Source organism: Lissotriton vulgaris, chromosome 1_1, assembly GCF_964263255.1.
Source record: "Lissotriton vulgaris chromosome 1_1, aLisVul1.2, whole genome shotgun sequence".
NCBI classification, from domain to species: Eukaryota; Metazoa; Chordata; class Amphibia; order Caudata; family Salamandridae; genus Lissotriton; species Lissotriton vulgaris.
Genome location: NC_141685.1, coordinates 1,321,116,061 through 1,321,140,989, shown reverse-complemented (window position 1 = coordinate 1,321,140,989; position 24,929 = coordinate 1,321,116,061). Strand labels below are relative to the sequence as shown.

Here is a 24,929-nt window from a genome sequence, read left to right as displayed (position 1 = left end):
GATTGGTGAGGTCGTACCAATGGTACAGATCAAATAGGTTGGAGAGATCCAGGAGAGAACAGGAACGGAGATTAGCTGCAATGCAGGACAATCAGTACAGGAGTCTGAGGGCTTTAGAAATGCTGAAACGAGGGAGCCTTGCAGCAAGCTCTGTATGAAACATTCAAATTGATGTACTAGTGATGACCCCTAGAGGTCATCAAAGGGGGGAACTGAGAGAGCGCAATTTGAATAAAACGTACGTATACGCCATATGTACAAGCCCATGGCGTAAAGTTAGCTAATGTAACTTGAGAAATGAGAAAATGTATCCGTACTTACAAGAGTGTTTTAGTAGAAATAGAAAGCCCCTATAGAGTACGGGCTATAATAGAAATGTGTGGAAATGCTTAGAAATATTAGACGTGATTAATCAGGATCCATGTTATGTAGCTGCTAAAGGAGGAATGTCATGCTGCAAAGCATAGAAGGGAACAGGCCTCATGGCCAGGTAAAGAAGATTGGAAATGTACACTTATACATGACATGGATTGCAATATGTTATTTAGTAATTCTGTTTATTCGTTAGATTTATATTCCATAGAAGTGTTTCTCATAATTAAAGAATAAGGTGTTAACATGTTATTTTAGTTCTCGAAAGGATTTGAAGAGAATAGAACCTCTGCGAGAAGGGTGTAGGCCTGAAGAGAGAAAAAGGTTTTTCTAATTTGCACGTGCTGGTACATGTCGAGTTGTGTCGAGAAATAAGTTGCAAACTTCTGTTAGAAGTCTATGAGAAATGGGATCCAAGTTGCGGATGTCTGTCTGCAGGTGCGAGGGGGGTTCCAATCAAAAGTTTGATGAATAGAGCTCTGTTCGAGGAGACTGGTACAGACATGGAGGAGGATTCAGGAATGTTTAGGGGGTATCAGCGAGCTGGAGAAGAAGCCTGGGAAGCAAGGTCAACGCTAAACACGAGGCCCAAAGGAAGATCATCATGGAAAAAGCCAGAACCGACACCACGTGAGGGGCGTCTCTTGAGGGGCGTTTCAACTGTAATTATGATTTTGTATTAGGACAGCACCCCTGGGTGGAGAGAGAGCAGATGCCTGGGGACCTTCCAGAGAGCGGATGGGTAGGCAGAGAGGGGTCATGACTGGAGATCATAGGTTTTCACCTAAGACTAAGAGTGGGTGAACTTCTTAGGAAGTCATTCACAGCTGACACCTTTGATAGGTAGGGACTTTGTTATGTAGGGATACCATCCAGTACAGAGTAGGGACAGCCTAACCTGATTCCTTCCTTCCTTTGTAAATTAATTAATTAATTAATTAATTGCAAGTTTATATAGCGCTAGGATCGACTCCCGCGCTAAATGACGGATAGATTACAATTTGTGTCTATCATTGCAACCCTGATGATTTTGGAATTAATTATAGTGATATTCTTTGGCCGCCTAATAATTTTTAGAGAACATATGTTTGTATTAGTGCCTCTATATCTTTTGAATCTCGTTTTGAGATGCCTGTATTTGCAGTTATCCGTGACTCTATAATAAACCTTTGAAACTTAGAAGTAGTATGTGGTTTTTCAGAGTCGAGCCCATTATTAGTTAAACTAACCTGGTATTGGATGCACTTTATTTCCTCAATGACAGGCAATAAAGATTCAGTCGACCTGAACGGGGTTTAGATCTGGAGTGGTAAACTAGAGATCAAAAATCCCGCCCTCCCACATGCAATGTAGGGGTGGCCCCTGTGCATTGCAGGAGTCATGTCGCAGTTGCGACATGACTCCAGCAATGCGCCGCCCGTACGCCGAAAGATGCGTCACGCATCTTCCCTGCCTTGCACCATGGTGCGCCGCATTGTAAATGCGGCGCACCATTGGTGGCGGAGCTTTGGCGCACTGTGGCGCACATTAACTGGCGCATCCCTGGGGATGCGCCAGTTAACGTAAATCTGCCCCTTAGGCATTTTTTCATGCACCTCTTTGTCAGACTAATGCAAGTATCAAGCTTTGTCAGGGAGTTCCCATAAAGGTACCTTCACCTGTGCATCAGAAGTAAAATGGCTACCAGCATCCACTACTACCATCAGCGGAAGTAACCCGTTCCAGGATGTGAATTATTATAAAAACTCCAGGGATTTTACAAATGTTTTGCTCTTGGTAACCTCCTCACTCAATGTGAGCAGTGAGGTGCCTCAGATATTCGCCATTCGTTGCCGCTCCGGCTGGGAAAACAGCCTGACAGAAGTCGCAGGTTTGGGAGCTGAGGCCTGGTGAGTCTGAACTGAGGCTGCTGCCAGGAGCCAGGGAGCAATCTTCAGACACACATCTTGGATTCCAGGAAGTCTTGGCAGAGGGTGAGAAGAACACAATGAGGGCTTTGTTACTACAGATGAGAAGATAGCATTTGAGTATTTGCAAAACTATTTAAAACGCTTGCATTTTTTTAAAGTCAAATATACTTTGTATTGTGTATTTTATACCACTCTTGTGCCAACGTGAATATTAAAAGCAGAAGTGAACAAGCATTGGCAAACGCAATAGCATCCAATGTATTTTAGCTATGTTGTATAGCAATACAGTGCAGCATAGCTTAAAGTTTGAAAAAAGTGCTATGACACAGCCAGCGCTGGCTGCGTCATAGCCTTTTTTTCTTATGGCAGGTAGGTGTTGGCAATTAGGACAATGAGAGGGAAGGTGGAAGTTAACAGCAAAAATGGACCAGGGGATGGAGAGAGGGAGGGAATGGGCAACCAAATGGTATAAAAGTGCTCTGACATGACCAGCACTGGCAGTGTTATAGTACTTTTTTGTCTTCTGGCAAGTTGGGGGTAATACATACAAAGGGGGGTAGGAGGGGAAGAAGCAACACAGACAATGGAAAGGGTGGGAGTATTAGACGCAATACTGATCTCCGGGGTGGGAATGTTAGAGACAACACAAAACCGGGGTGGCGGGGTTAGAGGAAACAGGGACAAGGGGGTGGGGGAGAGTTAGAAGCAACACGGACAAAAGGAGTAGGAACATTAGAAGCAACACATACAATTTTACAAGAAACACGGAAAACATGGGATGGGAGGGTTACAAGCGGCATGGACAGTGTGGGGTGGGAGGGTTACAAGCCACACAAACAACTGGCAGTGGGACGATTACAAGCAACACGGACAAAGGGTGGTGGAAAGGTTACAAGCAACACGGACAAAGGGTGGTGGAAAGGTTACAAGCAACATGGACAATGGGTATGGGACGGGAAGAAACAACACAACAACTGGATGGTGGGAGGGACCGGGCACCTGTTTTGTGAACCAAGACTAACATTGTGTTTGGCCATTCTGATTACTGGCTGATAATTTCATGGCTTCACTTTCTCACTGGAATTCATTTTCGTTTTACATTTCTTTACATTGTTCATTGTCGGTTTTTGAGCACTACAATAAAAGTTTCAGTGGTGAGGTCTGCTGGTGGTGAATATGCAATGCAATTCAACTGAGTTCGAGCTACTTCCACTGCTTGTCTCCCTTGGCCTACATCTTCTTTTCCGTTTCTTATCCTTACCTTTGTAAAAACTGTTTTATTCATAAATCACAAAAGACATAGTAGAATATCACAGCTTAGTAGATAAAAGGAATATTCATTAGAAGTTTGGAAGGCTGGGAGCTCTACTGATGATAGTGGATTGGCAGAAGGACAATAAGGTTGGCGTAGGGCTCCTGCTCAAATAGTCAAATGTTTGTCATTATGTTTCTCCCTTTTTAATTTAGAACATGGTACCCTCTGATAGTATTATGGCTCTCCTGCCTTAGTTTACACCAGCCACTAAGCCCCTCTTCTTTGCTATAGGTTTGTGTAATTGACAGTTGATATTTGATTTTGACAGTTGCGTACCTAGCCCTTGTGCCGCCAATGGCGGTCACTGCTTTTGCAACCTGCGGCGGCCGCATGAAAGAGCGGGTAGGGATTGAGGTGGAAGTCGCCGCCCCCAAAACTCGTGCCAGCATAGTAACGCTATGAAAGTATAACTTCAACTACAAGAGACATTTGCATGGTTTTGTGGGAGTGGTGTGGTCTAGAGAAAGACAGTGTGGGTAAGGTCCAGTGGAGATGTCGTTTGAAGAAAGAAGGTGCAGATTAATGGTAGGAAATGTTGTCCAATGGGAGAAGCCGGGATTAGTGGGAGGAGGTGTGACTCAATGGGAGGCGGAGTCGTTTACTGGGAGAAGTGTGTTTTTGTGAGAGGAGGCATGGTAGACTGGAAGAAGCAGAGACATCTACTGGGTGGGGGAATAGTCTAGTGGACTGAGGTGTGGTTTAGTGAGAGTATTTGGTGCTCTAATTGGAGCTGTTATAGTTCAGTGAGAGGAGTTATGTTTCATGGAAGTTGGTGTTGTCCGGTGGAGTGGGAAATGGTCTGGGGGAGATACATGCGCAGTCTACCGGGACAAGGTGTTATCAAGTGGATAGAGGCATGATGTAGTCGGAAGAAGTGTGTTTGATTGTTTAAAGGATATGATCTTCTGGGAAGAATGAGTGCTATAAAGAGCAAAAGGTGGTGGCTCTCGATAAGACCCACTGCCGCTATCAACTTATCTTTTTATAAAGAGAATTTTGTTGTGGGTCACACTACTAGCTTCACACAGGGAACACTTGGGTGTCTTCTTTGAAAGGCATTAGGAACAATATAATTACTTTAAATCATTTTATCAAGAACAGTTCATACCTGTTCGGGTCCTCGGACATGCATGGGCAGTTTAGCGTCCGAAAGTAGACTGTCCTGTCCCAAAACGACCTCCGACTGCATATAGTGTAGTAGATTGTAAAGTTCCGGAAAGCTATTGAACCGACTGTGGTCAGTAAGCTCAAGAAAGGGCAAAACTTGCACCGATGGAATGGAGTCATTTCTTTCATTAATGGAGTCTGCGCCAGGGCACTGGGTTCCATACCTTCTCGACAGGCCACACTGGTGTTCTCCATGGGCACCATCATGAGCAGAAACGATCTTCTTCGATGTGTCCGGTTGAGAACGCTCCTCTGTGGCCCCCTGCTTCATGAAGCAGTAGTTCTCCTTTGGTAGCAGCAAAGAGGAGTTCACTTTGCAGGGTTTCTTTCCTGAAAAGGAGGGATGGGGAGATTTGGAAGCAGTCCAGTCAAGAGGACCACAAGGCATGCCTTCCACTTTTGTTTCAGATACGTGATCTTTTGCTTGTTCCCGTACTTGGTCATCCGTACGCTGGACAGGCATAGAAACAGGCATGTCTATAAAGTCCAAAAATAGAAAGAAATTATATACTCTGATTAGAAAGATGATAAAATACATGCTACAGCCTGGGTGTCCAGGATGGGTGGATCCATGTCCGATTTTCAGGATCACCTATGATTATGTGAATGAGTTTCATTTACACTCATTGTATGTATATGTCTATTATGCGGATATCTGCAAATTCTGGCATGGATTCACCTTCCTACATTGAACATGCCAGTACTTCGGCAGTAAAAAAATACATTAATAGTGTTTTAAAACTTTATTTATTTCATGTTTTTGTAAAGTGCTAAAACCAGTGCTGCTGTCTCAGAATGATAGAAAAAAGGCAGACATGTTTTTATTGTTAGCAGTGGAAATACCTTCAGAGAATATAGGACAATGATAAATCAATCAGGTAAAACCTGTGAATGTCCAAGGACTCCATGGACTACAAAGATCTTACCTGATCCATGCCTTCTTGGTTTTTGTGACCTTAAGACTCTGGATTGACGAGGACCCAAGACCATTAATGGAATGTGGCCAGATATTTTATTTTGTAGATCTACCTATACAATATTCTGTACAACACTGGTGCACAGCCTTGGTCCACTGGGCTGGATCCATGGCAGATTTTTAAGATAACTGCAAAATACAGAAATATTTGCCATCCCTAATCACGGTATGTAAATGTATCCCATTTCGGCATCTTGAAAATCTTGCACATATCCTCTCTCATGAACCAAGGTTGGACACCACTAGGCTCCCATATACTACTTTTATTCCTCCCAGGGTTTATATATCTTTTTTAAATCCTTTATTATTCTTACTACACCCTACTCCTGGATGGGGACAAAAGTAGAGAACCTGGGCAGTGTCACGATGCCTCTCCTGCCCTCAACTGAACAAATGTTTGTGTTACATCTGACTTCTATGACAGTCCTGATTAATTACACAGCTTTTGCATACATGTTTCTTCTATTTCTGTTGGAGAACATGCTCAAAACCAGACTAATACAGAAGACAAGCAAAGTGCAAGATACAAGAGTGACGTGGCTCTCACAACCACCAACAAATTTAAGCTTTATTTTTGAACATTTTATTGTTTCATGCAAAGGTAAGTTTCACAGGCTAAAGAAACTGTGTCCTAAATATGATTGGGCTGCTCTTAGAATCCCGTAAAGTGCCCCATCCCTGGGAGACAGGAAATCTGTTGCTGACTTTGTATTTTATGTACTTTCGCACTGCAAGGCAGCACTGGGATTTTTGTGGTTGGCCTCTTAATCCGTTTGTCTACCCCCTAGCACCTTCCAAGCAGGATGTTTTAAATATAAATTGTTTGAGCGGCTCTAAAAATAGGGCACTTTCCAATGTAGTAACAGGTCAAAGCACTACCACAGCGAAAACAAATGCCAAGCTCCATTGTAATGTGCAGCATTCAAAAAAGAAAAACAAAATAGGGAACATAGTTTCCAATAATTCGATATAATTAAAATATGTTTGAAAAGACAACACGCAATCATTATTTAGAAGCAAATAAACACTTTAAAGACTGCACAATGAACTCTAATGTCTAAGGTTTTGACCCATCACAATCTTGTGGATTCCAGCACTGATCCTTTCTTCTCGTGCCCAGTCTTGATAATAGCCTGCCAAGCCAGTAGGAACTGTTAAAGGGCTACATCGTTAAAACGAAATCAAAGAAATACGGGGCATATTACCAGCAACTAGCGATAATTATCGCTATGTTGGTTTAGCGGCGATATTTTTATTGCCGAGCTGCGGCGATTTTTATCGCTTAGGAACCTTGCTATCATCAAGGTTTATCTCCTAAGCGATAAAAATCGGCCGAAATGCATGAATATCGCTGAAAGGTGAGCGACATTCATGCATTACCGAGCTAATGCTCTTAGCCATGTTATCCACCTCCCATTGGATAACATGGCTAAGAACTGCTCAGGGGCAGGTGTTAGCTTTTGGAGATATTTGCGCTTAGCGCAAATATCTCCAAAAGTTGGTAATAGGAGATAGCGATGTTAGCGACTGTTTCCAGTCGCTAACATCTTGGCACGCCCACTTTGCATGTCATTAGTGATAAATATCACTGACATGCAAAGCGGGGCCCAAGATGGTCGCTATCTCCTACTAGCTGTCGCTAACTGGTGTTAGGGACAGCTAGGTAATAGGGAGATAATTTTATCTCCGCTTTCTTGGCTTTTAAAGCCAAAAAAGCGAAGATAAACCCCCTTGATAATATGCCCCTACATTCGTTCTCAGCCCAGTTTAAATAGTAGTAGATACAACTCTCCTAGTTCAAGCTCATACTGACTGATATTGCTCGGGGCTTATCTTCCATTTCTACGGGGTGCTAAGAGGGTTTGACTCTTCCTGCCAAACAAGTGCCAGATGAAAGGCCATAATGGGTTGCTCTGCGTCGTTTCCACTACACACGTTTGAACCACAGACATTTGGCGTCTGGATATCGGACTATGGCCTCCTAAAGTGGAAGGGAGCCAGGAGAGACATGCTGGGCAAATAAGCATGTAAGTGTAAACAACTGACTATAACTAAGGCTCCCAGTTTTCCATTTTAACTCATTTTTTACAGATAAATACAAACAGAAACCCATCTATTTTCCCACCTGTATTTATTTTTAAGTATGGATTAATACGGAATTTAGGTTTTCTGTTAGATTTCTAATGAAGCTTAAACAACTTCAGCAGAATAGCTGCTTAAGCTGTTCTACAATGCAAATGCTTTGAAAGGAAAATATTGTAATGTAAGTGGGTAAAACCCATTGGCCACTCACACATGAGTAAACATTTGTTGGTTAAATAAATGTGGAAATATATCCATAACAGCTTCTTTTTTTTACACTAAGTAAAACATAAATATGGATAAATACATATAGAATAAGTAAGAATTAAATATGGATAAATGAAGATGGAAGTGTCAAAAAAGTAAATACCATAAAACAGATCGCTCTAATTATAGCACAAAGCAGAATGAAAAGGCGCACTCAAAAAGGAATTGAGCAGGCGCGTAGACCTATTAAAACAGAGTTAGTAAAAAGAATTAGGTACTCTACCAGACTAGCGCCTGTCACATGGAAAGCAGAAAAGTGTAAAAGAAGTATGGTGCTGGGTGATTAATTTCTGCCTGTTGTAGGGTGACCAGAGTTTCAAATGGAAAACCCGGGACAAGCCAAACATAGGAGTAGGACTAAAGGAGGCCATCGAAAATGTTATAGGCATATGAGAAAAAGTGTCTGCACGTGCCTACACACACACACACAGTGTGGTGGCAATGACCTTCAAGCACTCGGAAAACTGTTCTGAAGGTTGCAGTTCAAAAATATGTTTCCAGACTAAAGATCTGCTACTTTTACAGATGTACCAGAACAGCTACTTTTAGCTATAAAGTACTCTACTGTGAAACCTGTTGTATCCATCATAAACTTGTTCTGAAGCTTTTATGCTCTTGTTTATTTGAAGTCTTAAAGCCTAAGCTATGGCAGCGTGGCATGACCTCCTCCATGGCCCAGTCCTCTTTTTCTCTCTGCTGGGAGCAAGAACTGAGGCCCCAGCTGACCTCCTCTGACCTTGTGTAATGTAACTGGTGGTCATTTAAAGCACTTGAAATATCTTTGGGTCAAGTTCAGCTACAAAGCTGCAAAAAATAGATTCATTACTTCACTTGTTTTGAGGTTTAAAGGCGTCTGTGGAAGGAAGGGGGCATTCAATATTTCAATGCTGGTACTCACTCAGCCTGACTCAGCCCATCTCTCAAAAACCGGGACATGTATTTAAAAGTGTGAAAAGCGTTGGTACGTGTAGGAGGCTGACTTAGTATATGGTGTACACTTCTGTAAGTGTAGCACCCTGCACTAATCCAGACAACACTTATGGTGATTTTAGTGGTCCTTGACAACCATAGATATCGGAGGCAAGATGGCCGCCGAGACACCGTAGAGGAAGGTCGCGCCTAGACTCTCTCTTGATGGCAGTGTAATTGATCTGTACAGTGCTCACCCCTCGGCTTGTGTTTCTGCACCTTAACAGCCCACTGGCTTCTACATACCACAGTCAGTGCCGCATGGCCAAATGGCTTCAAAGGACTAACAGGATCATTAGATTACAACAAGCTATGCTGTGCTGATATCGAGAGAACACTGGAGGATACGCAGGAAAAAAAAGTGTACAGAGAGCTGTTTATAGTGAGCTGATAATCGTCGATGCTGTGACAGAGCGTAATGTTTGGAGTATCTACCCTCTGGTCTATACAAGCAGAGGACCTGTCCCAGATAAAGGAAAAAACTATATTCAAATTTATCTCCTCCTTAATAATTCGATCTTTCCAGTCTGGGCGCGCTCATTGGAAATATTTGTCGAAGGCAATGGCTCCTAAACTTTTACGGTCCCCTAAGAGAGCCTGTGACCGCGATGGCTGGGGAAATGAGGAGGAGGAGGAGGCACGCATAGATGACCCTGGCGTCCCTGCCTCAAATCTAAGAGGCAAAGTAAGATCCAAGGCGCAGCAGAGACGAGAGGCTGCAAAGGAGATAAAAATGCGGAAGATTCGCAAGAAAGATGCGGAAAAGAAGAAGACGACGGTTTCAGCTTCAGCGAGGAGAAACAACGAGGTGAAATCTGCTGTTGGCGAGGTGGCAGGGAGAGAGGTAGCACTTCGGCAGACCACAATAGTGGAGACGTTCTCACCTGCGCCGAGCGCTCAGCCCGCTCCTCAGCGTGTGTCCCTGGTTCCGGCATTGGCGTCTTTGTGCAGAGAGAGGCAGCTTGTCGCGTGCACAGAAGCAGCCGGGCAGACTGGAGCCATCGGGAGTGTGGACGGCGCGCTAGAGATTTGTTCTCAGAGTGAAATTACAGAGCCCGCGGAATCACAAGGCTCTTCTACAATCACGGTAGGGGGCGGGGCCGAGCACTTAAAGGGGAAAGACACACTTAACATTGTCCCCGAAGTTAAAGAGACAAACGCATTTTCTAAGCCAGCCATTGATACTGAAGTATGTGATCCCAATGGGAAATCCAATGAAAGAGCAATATTAGAACGGAGTCAAGAGAAGGTACTTGATGAGGAAATAGCAGAAACAGGGGCTAAGAGCTCTACATATACAAATACAAACTCTAATGAAAATATAAATATAAACATAAATAAGGAAAATGATATGAATGCACCAGCTGTTCAAGGATCTATACTGGCCTCTCCCAGTGAGGATGTTTTTTTCACTGGTAATGATGAGGCAGATGATGAAGACGAAAGCGAGAACTGCGGCTTGGAGTCTGCTTCAGATTCAGAACTGGGAACTTCAGTAGGCTCTACAGTGAGTACTGACACAGAAAATAACATGACTGAATCAGAAAGTACCTCAATCTCAACAGATAGCGATACGGAACCTATTGAATCAGCACAAGAGACAGTCCAAAAAATTACCAAAACAAGACTTAAAACCACCGCCATAGAGATGAACAAAACTGCGGTGAACACCAAATACAAGAGTAAAGCTAAAAACAACTCTAGGCAAAAGAATCTGTCTAGAGTATCGCGCAGAGCCCCTACGAAATCAGTTGTAAAGAAACTTGATTGGGACAATACACTGGAGAGCTGTGCACCATCTATGGGGGGGCTTGAAAACGCAGTCACAGGTACATATGAGGTTGCTTCTCAGGGATCTGAGGGGGGTGCCTCCAACTTTGAAGTCTTGTTTACTACCTTAAAACAAATACAAGGTGAGGCTCGTACTGAGAGCCAAAGGGCAAGCAGGAGGGCTAGAATCCTCTAATGCTGGCTCATATCTTAACCTGATCCACAAACTAAGACAGGCAGAAGCTGGTACTCTGGAACTCTTGGTCTGGAACGAAATCAGTATGAGCAATCCGGGGGGAACATTCGGCCGCCTCCTAAATGACTATATACAACAAATGTCTGCTGCGGATCTGTGGGCCCTTAATCCAAGCCAGACTGCCTTCAAAAATACAATCAAAAAAGCTACAAGATGGAAATCCCTGAACATGGACAAAGCTCTCCTTGCGAAACGCAGTCATGCTTGGGCAGTAATTAACTGCTATAAACGACTATCCCCGGCAATTTACCTTTCAACAACATTCCCCTATCATCTAAAGCGATGTTTGATCGCCCTAAGACTGGGAGACTGGCGCTTCCTTCAAAACCTCCCTGTTTGGCGGCAAAAAAGGGCTGAGCAAGCGTGCAGAGGGTGCGGATCAGCAAACGAAACTTTTTTGCACGTGCTTTGTATATGCCCTTGTTTTATCCTCCAACGCAGACGCCTACTTAGGCCGGAATGGAACAGACTGGGAGTTCGGACTTGTAGACACGCAATTATTGCTGCTCTGTCCATAGAGAACACTGTTTTAAACATAAAATTGGCCAAATTTGTTCAGCATGCTTATAGTCTTTTAGAAAAATTGGACCATTGTGCAGAATAATATGTAGTTAATTTCATCTGCTTTTTCTGGGAGTGCTAATCACTAAACTGACACGTTGCTGTAAGCACTGTTAAGCAGGTCCCATTTTATCTTGTTCTTATTAATCTCTTTTAAGTTATAAGACTGTATTAATGCGCTGGAAGAATCTTTTAAAGATATGTTTTTTATATATCTAAATAAAGTATATTATTATTATTATTATCCTGTAGGAGGGCTAGACATGCAAATAAAAAAATACAATCTTCTCTCCACAAAATTAATAAAATGTACGAAGAAATGGTTGGGAGAGTATCTGAGGTGGAGACCAGAGCGGGAAAATTGGAGGATGACTTCATCAAAATGCAGGATGCTAGGAGAGACCAGGACAAGACAATGGCGGATATGCTCTGGAAACTAGAGGATTTTGAAAATAGACAAAGGCGTAATAACGTCCGACTACTTGGAATTCAGGAGGGAAAAGAGGGGAGTGACGCTCGGGGGTTTGTCATTGAGCTATTAAAAGGTGCCTTTCCAGAGCTGTCTTCATGGGATTTGGAACATGAGGTACAAAGAGCACATCGATTTCCAATGACACGGAAGGAGACACAGGGTAAGCCCCGCGCAATATTATTTTATGTTGGGAATTTCTTACTGCGTGAAGAGATGATTAGTAAGGCAAAGCCCCAGGCCAAGCGCACCTATAAGGATGTTGAATTCTTTGCCCGCCCTGACTTCTGCCACACCACCGTGGAAAGGCGGTGGCGGATGAGGCAGCTTATTACCCCTTTCCAGAACATAGGTTGTGAGGCTTATCTCATGTTTCCAGCACGCCTGAAGGTTGGTTTAAATGGAAACTTCAAACTCTTCTACTCCGAAATCATGGCACAAGAATACCTCAGCTTTTTGCGTGAAACTAGAGGCCAACATAAGGCACGCCATGAGGAACTTGTGGAGCATGATGCCCGTACGGTTGCTATTAGAGACATTCCCCGCAAGAAGTAAAAGAGAGAGACTAATAACATTATGGAAAAGTAGAATGCAACTGTCTGTTTAATCTTCTGAATCCTGAGTTAAGGGTGTATTGGTTTTTCTTTTCTCTTTTTTTTCCTTGGGTTCTGTGGATAGGTAGGCCTGTATCAGTATTCTGGCAGGTATCAGCAGTTCTAGATTGGTGGCTGGGGTTTAACACTATTTTGGGGAGAACATATTGGGATGGTTTAAGAGAATCAGGGGAGGGAGGGCGTGACATCCTGTAGGCAACGTCGGCCAGACATAGGTCCCTTGGACCTATTTGCCTGTAGGGGGGGTGGGTTTCTGTGGGTGGGTTGTCTGGGGCGGGGGAGGGCGGGAACAAGGGCAGGGCACAAGGGCACCGGAATTTGTTGGGAGTATGAAGAACACAATTTGAAACAGATGCATGAGCATGGTTACTGTATTGAAGGAATTATGAACATAAAAATGGAAATCTGTGTAATCTGTGTAACAGATCCAGCAAAGAATGAATCTGATAGCTTGATAAATAAAAGTGAGCAGGCAGCCGATAGTCCCCTAGAAAATAGATATGTCTCTTAGATTTGTGATGTGGAATGTGTGTGGCCTAAATGATTTTCAAAAGAGACAAAAGATAGGATTACGATTGCGACAGATGAATGTAGATTATGTATTTCTGCAAGAGACACATATAATGAGCACTCAAGAGTTTTGCCTCAATCAGTTGGGGTTTCATTTAATAGGACGATCCAAACAAGGGACAAAAAATAGAGGGGTAGCTATTCTTTCAAGGAGTAAAAATGTGGTAACTAGGAGAAAATTAGAAGATCAATGGGGTAGGTGGGCTATGGTTGAGATCTTAATAGAAGGAGTATGGACAACTCTAGTGGCGGTGTATGGTTCAACCCAGGATGATCCAGAAATCCTACAGTTTTTAGATTCTGAGTTGGCAGCCTGGCCCCCCCAGGTTATCATAGGAGGTGACTTGAACATTAATGGGGCGGAGGGATTGGGAATAGGCTCGACAAGAAAATATAATGGCAGGAAGAAAAGAGTACATAAAGCCCTTGTCGACCTCTTAGAAAATAATACCTTGCGAGATGTCTGGGGCACAATAAGATCTGAGCAAACAGGTTTCACATATTACTCTGCACCACATCATATCTGTGTCAGATTAGATTACTTTCTGATATCTAATGATCTAATGACTAGAGCAAAAATTGACAGGCTCCCTCGAATTCTTAGTGATCATAACCCCTTAATATTAACGATGAAGCAATAAGGGGGAACAAAACTAAGGAGGGTATGGACATTTGAAAGAGGACTCCTCTTAGACAATGATTATATAACACATATGTCTAAATGGATTAGTGAGTTCTTTGAAAACCATAGAGGGAGTGCCCCGGTGGGAGTTATATGGGATGCTTTTAAGGCGGGCGCTCGTGGAGAGACATGTAGCTATAGTGCTTATAAACGGAAAGTAGAACGGCTACGGCATAGCGATATAGAGAGAGCCGTCTCAGAGGCAGAGGAACAGCTTAATAAATGTGTAATAAGGGGTGAACCAACTGAACAATCTATTATAGATTTAATGAAAGTGAAAAGTGAAGCTGAAGAGGACCTGGCAAATAAGGCAGCAAAACACTATACTATCAGAAGGGAGATGTGCTACGAGTTTAGCGAAAAAGTTGGACATGTTCTTGCCATGCGTACCAGACAGATAGCGGCAGAAGGGACTGTCAAGGAGATCATGGACGAAAATGGAACACTACACTCAGACCCAGAGGAAATTAGGGAAGTGTTCAGGAAATTCTACCAGTCACTATATGACGTCCAACACCCCAGCAGTACCGAAGAGATAAATAAATACCTTCAGAATATCCCAGTTGAGACGATTTCTTCCGAAGAGGCAGAAGAGTTAGAGGTATTGCTGGATCATATTAAGATCAAAGAAGCTATGTGCAATGAAATGAAATGAAATGAAAGCAGGATTTGTATAGCGCATGGCTGCCCGTGAGCGTCCCAGCGCTGAGATTGCATATACAGCTGAGGTGAGGAAAAGGGGAGGGGAAAGGGAAAGAAAAAAGAAAGTTTTTATTGTGGGAAGAGGTGCGTCTTGAGCAATCTTCGGAACTTCATGTGGTTGGGTTCGGCCCGGAGCTGAGTAGGAAGCGCGTTCCAAAGAGTAGCGGCTGTAACCGAGAATCGGCGTCCTCCAGTGCGGGCTTTCTTTACTCTGTGAACCGTAGCCAGGTTTCTTTGAGAGGAGCGGAGGGACCTGTTAGGTTTGTAAGGGTATATCATGGTCTTCAGCATTGGTGGACCTAGGTTTTGCAGGGCCTTATGGGTGGTGCATAGGGCCTTAAATATAACTCTTTCTCGAATCGGCAACCAATGGAGTGCTTTTAATGCTGGTTTGGCAGAGAGTCTCCGAGGTGTTCCTGTCAGCATTCGAGCAGCGGCATTCTGTGTTCTTTGAAGAACATTAAAGGTGGCCTCTGGGGCTGCCAGGAAGAGGGCGTTGCTATAATCTAACCTCGATAGTATTAGTCCCTGTATAAGTAGTTTTTGAGATTGTACAGGGAGTAGAGGGAGAACTTTCCTGGCTGAGCGGAGTAGGCCGACACAGGTGCCAGCAGTTTTTTTGGCCTGTGTCTTCATAGATAGATCCTGTTCTATCCAGAAGCCTAAACTCTTTAGTTCCGTCTTGGGCTGAGGAAGGGGACCTAGGCAGGAGGGCCACATGGCGGATGGAAGAGGTGACAGTTGGTGACCCAGCAGCATGAGCTCGGTCTTGGAGCCATTGAGTTTTAACCTTGATTTAGACATCCACTCGTAGATTCCCTCAAGACAGTCATGGAGGTTTTTTATTTTTTCACCTTCAAGGGAGAAAGACACAACCATTTGGGTGTCGTCGGCATATGTTACCGCTTTTATCCCAAAGGGAATTACCACATCCTCCAGGGGGGCCATGTAGGTGTTAAACAATATAGGGCTCAATGAAGAGCCCTGTGGAACCCCACACTGGAGGTAAAATTGGTCAGATTTTATATTGCCTTCACAGACCTGGAAGGTTCTGTCCTTCAGGAACGAAGAGAACCAGCTAAGTGCTTTGTCTCTCACTCCCAGGTTGAGTAGTCGCTGGATCAAGATCTTATGGTCCACCGTGTCAAATGCAGCGCTTAGATCCAGGAGGATCAGTAAAACCGATCCCCCTGAATCCAAGATGCATCTGGCTTCCTCGACTACTTTTACCAGGGCGGTCTCTGTCCCCTGGCCGGGGCGAAAACCTGTTTGTGATGGGCGTAGAAGGTTATTGCTTTCAAGATAATTAGATAGTTGCTGGTTGACTAGTTTCTCTGCAATCTTACTCACACCTGGTAAGAGAGAGATTGGGCGCAGGTTCGAAAAATCTGAAGGGTCCTGGCCTGGCTTTTTTTGAAGGGCTTTGACGATCGCATGTTTCCAATTTGGGGGAACTATTCCTTGAGTGAGGGAGGCATTGATAAGATTTGTTGCTAGGTATGAGATGACAGGGCCAATTTGTTTAAGGATACGGATGGGGGCAGGATCGGTGGGTGAGCCACTTTTCATGCTTGAAAGAGTTTTCAAGAAGTCTTCATTGGACAGTAGGTGAAAGCTATCTAAGGTCGGGCCTGTTGTGGGAGGCACCCGTTCCTCAGAGGGTTCATGGTTTGTTATGGGTGGAAGGGTTTGTAAAATATTGATGATTTTATTCTGAAAAAAGGATGCAATTTGATTGCATCTGGAGGTTGTGGGTTGCTCAGAGGAGGGTGGGTTAGGGGTTTTGAGTAACTCTTTAAAGATTTTAAAGGTCTCTCTGGAAGAGTTGGATGCGTTTTTTATTTTTTCATTGAAGAAGGATGATTGTGCTGATTTTCGTGCTACTTTGTAGGTTCTTATAGCTTTTTTATATTCGTCTTTAATGATAGGGTCCCAATTTTTCCTCCAATTCCGCTCCTTGATCTTACAGATTTTTCTAAGGTTTTTCAATTCTTGAGAATACCATGGGGATTTGAAGGTGGTAGTTTTTTTAGTTATGATTTTTTTGGGAGCAACTGTATCCAGAGTAGATGTGAGCCATTTGGTAAAGTTTTCGTCAGCTTTTATGGGATCGGGGAGAGCAGAGGGGGCCGAGCTTATCAATTCTTGAGTCCAACGTTCAAATGAGAGTTTGGACCAAATTCTGTCATGTTCTCTTATTGATGACGTTAGGGGGATATTAGGGTCAATTTGCCAGGTAAACGGGATGAGGAAGTGATCCGTCCATGGTAGTGGGAGAGTTGGTCGTATTTCTATTTTCGGCAGGTTGGAGAAAATAGGGTCTAACAGATGACCTTTGATGTGGGTTCCCTCCGAATTTAAGAGGTGTAAGTCCAGTGATTTAAGTTCGGAGATAATATCCTTTACGGTGCTGTCTGAACTGTCCTCAAAGTGGAGATTCAGGTCACCCAGTAGGATAAAATTGGAGGTTGTGGTGCAGGATGAAGTCACAACCTCAAGAAGAGAGCCTGCAAAATTACCTAAATTATTAGGTGGTCGATATATGAGGGAGCCCGAAAGGGATTTGTTAGGAGTAATTTGGAGGGAAAAGAGTGTGCTTTCGCAGTCATCGATTCCTCCTTCTTGGATCCTGCAATTAATGGTGTTACGGTAGACAATCGCTATACCGCCTCCTTTTCCCTTAGGTCTGTTAAGGTGTTGTATCAGGTAACCATTAGGTAGCATATTCACCATGTCAGCTTCAGAATGGGGAGTAAACCAAGTTTCCGTAAGGAAAAGTATGTCCAGATTAATATCTTGGATTAGGATGTTAATTTCTAAAGAGTGTTTACAAGCAGATCTACAATTGAGAAGGGCAAGGCTAACAATGTAAGGTGAGTGACAAGTGACTGTCTGGGGGGGTTGGCACAATGGCGGGGGTGAAGGGGTAACGGTAGGTGAGGCTTTATCGAATTGTAAGAGGTAGTCCCGAGAATGGACAATTCGATGATGATGGAAATTGGGCATAGTGGATGGCCCTGTGCCCGGCCTGGCCCGGACGGGCCCAGACGGGCTTGCCTCTGGCGCGCCTCCGGCGCGCCCGCTGCGCCCGCCCGCTGCGCGGACGAGATGAGGACTTCATTTTGTAGTGGTTGGGGCGAAGTCGCCCAGCCACTAGAGCGCTGTCCAATCCCCCTTCCAATATGGCGCCCGTGGAGTGAGTGCCTCGAGGGGTGTTGCTAAGGGAGACCGGGAGCCTAGAGAAGCTTCAAGTCATGCAATTGTTCTGCATGAGAAAGCGACTCGCTCCGGTGAGAAGGTGCAATTTGGCTTCTGCCACAAATTAAACACAATAATTACAGTGACACGATAAAAACGACAAGTAAGTGTTTTTTTAAAAAGGCGCTAAGCGCTATTAAAAGCGGCGCTTGTCGGTTTCAGGTAATAGTTTTTAGATCAAGGGTTTGGCCTCCCGGCTTCCGCCTCAGGAGAGATGCAATCTCCCCTCAGGAAAGGCCGCTGGCCCGGATCAGTTACCTTTAGAGGTCTACAAAACTTTTTGGGGAAGTTTAGGGCAAGACTTGACTAAAACGATCCAAGCTGCCCAGACGGGGGAGACTGTCCCAAAATCTGGGGGGGGGGGGGTTCTAATATAGTTTTAATATTAAAAAAAGGGAAGCCGGCGACTGAGCCAGGGTCCTACCGACCAATTACGTTGATGAACAATGACACCAAAATATACTCGAAAGCCCTAGCCACAAGATTTTCTGGAGTAATAAGTGCCCTAGTTAGTAGTAACCAACACAGCTTTATTCCTGGAAGAGGGACGACTCACCATACCAGGAAAGTCATAACCTTGTTCGATGCTGCTGAGGTAACAGGAGATCCGATGGCAGTAATGCTACTGGACGCTGAAAAAGCATTCGATCGGGTCTCCTGGGACTATCTGTGCCATACCCTAATAATAGCTGGGATCAAGGGTGGTTTTGTTTCTGTATAAGGAACCGGTCGCAGCCTTAAGAGTAAACGGGGGCACTACAGGACAATTTATGATCAAGAGAGGTACACGGCAGGGATGTCCATGCTCTCCGCTGCTGTTTGCCATGTACATGGATCCACTAATCCGTAGGATAGAATCATGTCCAGAAATCATCCCACTACACACAGCTCTGGGACCCTGTAAGATACTTGCCTACGCTGATGATGTGGCGGTGATAACATCATGCCCCACGGAAGCGACTGAGCTGGTAGAGGCAGAGGCCCAAAGATTTGGGCAAGTCCGGGCTATTCCCTGAATGCTTCAAAAACCCAGATTATTAGAAACTCAGTGACTCCTTGTGACGATAATCGAGTGGTACAGGCAGGGATGTATTTAGGAATCAATATTTCAGCAGACTTAAATAATTTGGTTGAAAAAAATATTGCTCCAATAGTAGATAAAGTGAAGAAAGATCTGGACCGATATGAGAATCTCCATCTGTCGCTAGTAGGACGAGTTAATATTATTAAAATGTTGGTTTTGCCAAAATGTTTGTATATTTTTAGGGCAATACCACTCTTAGTTGATAACAAATGGTTCAAAATTTGTGAACAGATGATTAATCGCTTTATTTGGGCTAAAGGTAAGACACGGAGGGCACTGAGGTATATGTCACTTCCGCGGGAAAGAGGGGGCTGGTCACTACTGGATTTAAAGTTATATTATTGGGCTGCAGCACTGCAAGGTATGGTGGGACTGATTGGAGGGGCTGAGGTGGATGGTTGGGACAAGATTGGCTCGCTCGCTATTTATGGTTTGGTTTTGGGTATAAATGCTGAAAATGTATTTTTGAGATTCACGGAGGAAAGCTATTTTAAAAGAACACGATTTAAGACAGTAATGGCTGCTTATAATATATGGAAAGGATTCTCCAAAAAGGTTGGAATAGGGAAGTACAATGCATATACTAGATTTAAAAACAACCCTTCTCTATCTAGTGTGGTTTTCTCAGGAGTTGTATATCAAGAATGGGAGAGGCGGGGGATAAGTACGATCGGAGACATGTTGGGTGGCCTTGGTATATTACAATTTACAGAATTGCAAAATAAGTATACCTTGAATACAAAACACTTCTTCAAATATCTTCAAATAAGAAGTTGTATATTGAATAAAAAAGGAGGATCATTGGGCTTCGAAAGAACTATAATGATGGACCTTATAGAAGATGGCTCTGACTGTACTATAAAGAGATTTTATTCAGAAATGACAAAATTAAAGAAAGATGATTTGGAAAAATGGATAGACAAATGGTCTATAGATTTAGACATAGCTAGGGATATCTTTACCGAGTCACTAGAAATGGGAAGTAAAATGTGGTGTTCATCGCCTCTTCAGGCCCAACATTATAAGATTTTGTATCATTTATATTATACGCCTGGGAAAATTGCTCAATGGGGGGGTTTAACTGGAACTACCTGCTTTAGGTGTGGCAGTATGGAGGCGAATCTGATACACATCTTTTCGGTTTGCCCGCACCTAGATAAGCTGAAACAGGACATTGGAAATTTTTTTCAGAACGCATTATCAACAACAATAGAGCTAACCCCAGCTATTATGTTATTGGGGGTAAGCCCTGATGGGCACTCAAATTGTAAATACTTTATGTTTGTAGCAATGGCGATTCTTAGATTGCTAGTGGCCTCGGCTTGGCTGGACCCAAATCCTCCTACTTACCATCAATGGTTGGGTAAAGTATTATCAGCACAAAAATTGGAAACTGCTATCTACGCTAGGAAGGGAAAAAAGGGTAAGAAACTGGGTATGCAAATCTGGGGTCCTTTTATTCAGTGGAAGTTAGGAACTGAATGCTGAAAGATGAAGAATCTGTCTTACTGAATATTTGAGTATATGAATATGCATGTACATTCCCATGTTCCATCGTTTTGTATTCTGTATATAGGAATTTGTGTTCTATAATTTTGTATTTTATTGGGCCCTGCTCATGTTATAAAGGAAAAAAGGGGAAAAAATTCTTTCAATAAAAATATTCAAAAAAAAAAAAAAAGACAACCATAGATATCTCTCTAAGTGGTAGCTGTGGAGAGCAGCCGCCTTCATGCTTAGTGTAGAAGGAGTGTCAAGCAGCTTGTTTTACCAGAATGCAATCTTATGGTGTAGGTTAAGTGAAAAAGAACACCACAGTGTTGTCATGAAAATATGTGTTTATTTTAAATGCTCACTAACACATTGCAATATCTCCTACCCGGAGATATAATCACAATACACACAATACTTTAGCAATAGAACACGTAAGTAGCATAAATACACTGTGGTCGCCAGGGGAAGACCAAACCATATGTTATGTTATGTTATGTTATGTCATAGATCGATTTATACCGCGCACTAATACTCTGGAGTGTCCTGGCGCGTAGGTGAACAGTGGCATGCGTGTACAGAAACATTAGATCAGCTGTTTGAACAGGAAAGTTTTGAGAAGTTTTTAAAAATAGGAAACTCCTGGGTATGCTGGAGGTCAGCTGGAAGAGCATTCCACATCGTGGCTGCTTTTACCGCTAAGGACTGACCCCCAATCCGCGACCGGCGGAACCTAGGGACCACCAGCGGACGTTGGAGAGCGGAACGTAGAGGACGCCTGGGCAAATAGAACACGAACTGCAATCTAATGTAGACAGGGCCAGAACCATGGAGTGCCTTATGAATCATGGTCAAAGCTTTAAAGCGTACTCGCTGGGCCACGGGAAGCCAATAAAGGTCCCTAAGCTGCTGCCGGACACTGGAACTACTCGGGATATTAAACAGGAGTCTAGCAGCTGCAATTTGTATAACCTGAAGTTTTCCTAGGAGGTAACCCGGTATGCCAATGTAAAGAGCGTTAGCATAGTCTAGGCAGGAGAGAATGAGCGCCCGGGCGACCGTTTCCCTAGCAGTGCGAGGCAGCAGAGGAAAGAATCTCCTCAGGGCTTTAAGAGAGCCAAAACAGACTCCTCTGAGTTTTTTGATTTGATCGTGGAAACCCAGATCTTCCCCAAACCATATTCCTAGGTTCTTGGCAGGGCCACCTTCAGACTTAGTGCTGGTAAAATCAGGTGGCCAAAAAGATTTTCTAAAAGTAGGGGGAAACTGGCCATAGAGGAGCACCTCAGACTTGTCTTCATTACATTTAAGGCTGGCCTGGGCCAGCCAGGAGAATACCGATGACAGGCACTTATGGGCAGTGTAAGTTTGAAGATCAGAGCCCTTCCAAATAAATAGGAGCTGAGTGTCATCGGCATAAGCCATTATGTTGGCACCCAGCTCCTATGCCAAGTAGATCAGGGGTGTCAGATAAATATTAAAAAGTAAGGGGCTAAGAGTAGACCCCTGAGGGACCCCCCCGTGGACAGTTTACTAACTGATGATGAAAAAGGCAGCATGCATACCTGTTGGGTGCGGTTATCTTTAAAGGATTTGACCCGATCCCAGGCCAAGCCAGTAATGCCGATGGCAGACAATAGGGCAAGGAGTTGTTGGTGGGGTACCGTGTCGAAGGCGGCAGAGAGGTCCAATAAAATCAGAGCCGCCCTGCCGCCCGCGTCCAGGCACTCCCTAATAGCCTCAGTTATCTCAACCAGCGCTATACTAAAATAGTGGAATGCGAACCATGACCTAAGTCGCGACTGGACCTAGAAGACGTCGAAGAGCAGGGAACCCAAGGAACCACCCAAGGTGACTATCTAGGAACCCCATGGAGGCAGTGTGCAGAGTGGGAACCCGACTGCGTGCTCAATAGAAGTCAACGGGTAAGCCGTGGTTGCAATTCTAACGAAGAAAGACCCTTCCCAGTGGAACCTGAAGAAATCCTGTGGAGGATGGAAGGTTGGAGAGTCACCCCACCCATGGATACCCTAGGAACCAGGATACCTAAACCAGGGAAGCCAGGTGCATTGGTGCAAAGTGACGTTGGACACTGCCGTAGACCACAATGTAAATGTAAATGTAAATGTGTGGGACTTGTAAAGCGCACTGTTGCCCGTGAGCGTCCTGGCGCTGAAGACCGCTGGGGAACCTGTCCTGGCTTTCCCTGTGAGATGGTCCCTTCTGGGTATCTCCAAGGTTAAACCAGGCATCCCCGGTGTCTGTGGGGGGCCGTTGTAGAGATAAGGCAAGCTTAATGCCCAGAGTTGCCGAGTGTGGTCCCTGGTTAGAGTAGGCACCGAGGCGAGAATTATCAAGTCTGTTGACCCTGGTCCGCGACCCTGCCCCGTCGGGGATTGAACCTTGGTCCCGGGCCGTTCTCTGCTTCCGGGTCTGCCGCCTTTAACCAGTAAGCCACACCACAGGACTTCAGGAAGATGGCGCTGGCGAAGAAGGTGAAAGTGCCCGATGGAATCCAAAGGTGGATTAAAGAGGAGAAGTACCTGCAAGCAGAGGGGACTGAGTCTATACCACTAAGGAGTGACCAAGAGGAACGGAAGACAAAAGCCCACCTCAAGGCCTTAACACTTCTCCAAAATGGTAGCAATCTGGAAAAGGCAATAGAAAGAGGACTGGGCAATAGAAATTAACAAGAGCCTACAGCTATTTCGATCAACTTAGATCACTAAGACGGCTGCCATCTTGAAATGACTCCCCATAACTCAAACTGTACTGCGAAATAACATGGAATAGTACTTTGTCGATACGCCCAAACCAATTGTTATATAAGTAAACAAATTCTACTCCAGAGGAAGACTGACAGGAAAAACAGCAAACTTGTAAACATCCGGAGACAGGTAGTGGTCTAGGGGATACATAAAAGTGAGAGAGGTAGTGATTTAGAGGACACATCAAAGCGAGGTCACACCTGCAGGAACTCCCAGGTGAATTATTTATTATTTACCACCATCAGTAAATATGACCAGAATCAATTTAAAATCAACAGACATCAACTCTGACGTCATAGAGTACCCAACTAACCTATCCAAGAATGCAGCCAAAGAATTCAAACACAATCTAATTAGAAAAAACCCTGACACACTGATATCTATGAGTCTAAAGCCAACAACAGAGGTGAGGAAATTAGATCCGTCCCGATCAATGCAAATAGAACGTCATGGCCAAAGAAAAGGAAACCAAACATCAACAACCCAAAACAAGTCCAGCTAACCGCCAATACTCAGGAGATGAACTCTAGTAGCTATGGGAAACCACTGCTATGCCTACTGCTCAACTGCTGGTCCGCAACAAAACATGCCTCAGCCATTGCTGCCCTCATCATTAACAAGGAAATTGACATGACAATCTTAACAGAAGCATGGCTTACGGAATCTTCTTCCCCAGTCATGGATCTACTGGTGTCTCATCACTATAACATTGTGAGATTAGACAGACTAAAAAAGACTGGAGGCAGTATAGCCAGCATACAACGATCTGACATCGAGATTAGCCAAATACAATTGGACCCTCTTGATTCCTGTGAATACCTCGGTCTCTGTATAAAAGCTGCAGCTAATCAAAGGTGTAACTTGCATGCGCTCTACCATCCACCAGGCGACAATGCCACCTCCACAGACCAGTTAATGGAGATTATCACGGCCAACTCTAACAGTCACACGAACAACATATCCCTAGGAGACTTTAATTTACACTGGGACGACAATAGTGACAAACAGGTCAACGCACTTAAAGAATGTTTAAGAGATCTACACCTTACTCAAGCCTGCACACAGCCAACACACTCAAAAAGGGCAACCTTAGACTGGGTAATCTCGAGAAACAACGATATTACAATCCACTCAATTCTTCAGTGCGATTGGTCGGATCATCATGCCATAAACTTCTGGATACCCACCATAAAAAAGATCAGGACTACACAACAGGTCAATCTTAAAAAGTAGACTGGAGACACCAAAGATCCTAGTATTGAGCTACTAGTAGCAAGATGTGAGAAGGACATAAGTCTGCCCAGCAACTTACTAAACGTTAATGAATTCACTGATCACTACACTACGTCAATGACAAATATAGTCAACTCCACCATGCCTCAAAAACTGAAAAGAATCTCAGAGAAAGATAACAATCCATGGTTCAACGGGACACTGAATGAAGACAGGCGGAAACTTATACTGGCAGAAAGAAAATGGAGACAGCATCCATCATCCCCCCAGTTGAAAACTCTCAGAAAAATCAGAAACGAGTACAAGAAAAATGTTCTCAATTCCAAAAAGGAATTTTTTAGATCAGAACTGGATGACGCCAAAACCAGACCTTGGAAACTATTTGAGATGTTAAAGCAACAATCCAATAAGCT

The 24,929-nt window shown here is 44.0% G+C and overlaps 1 protein-coding gene across 1 annotated transcript in view; it reads right to left on the bottom strand.

Annotated features, from left to right (window-relative positions):
• Positions 1-1,961: 1,961 nt before the first annotated feature.
• Positions 1,962-24,929, bottom strand: part of LOC147749081 (TRAF family member-associated NF-kappa-B activator-like) — a 31,537-nt gene continuing 8,569 nt past the window's right edge. Inside the window, exons 2-3 of the mRNA XM_086936527.1 lie at positions 4,706-5,241; positions 1,962-2,334 (exon numbers count right to left, since the gene is read on the bottom strand). Of these exons, the coding sequence (XP_086792653.1) occupies positions 2,158-2,334; positions 4,706-5,241 (713 nt within the window). The 3' untranslated portion in view covers positions 1,962-2,157. The remainder of the gene's footprint in view (positions 2,335-4,705; positions 5,242-24,929) is intronic.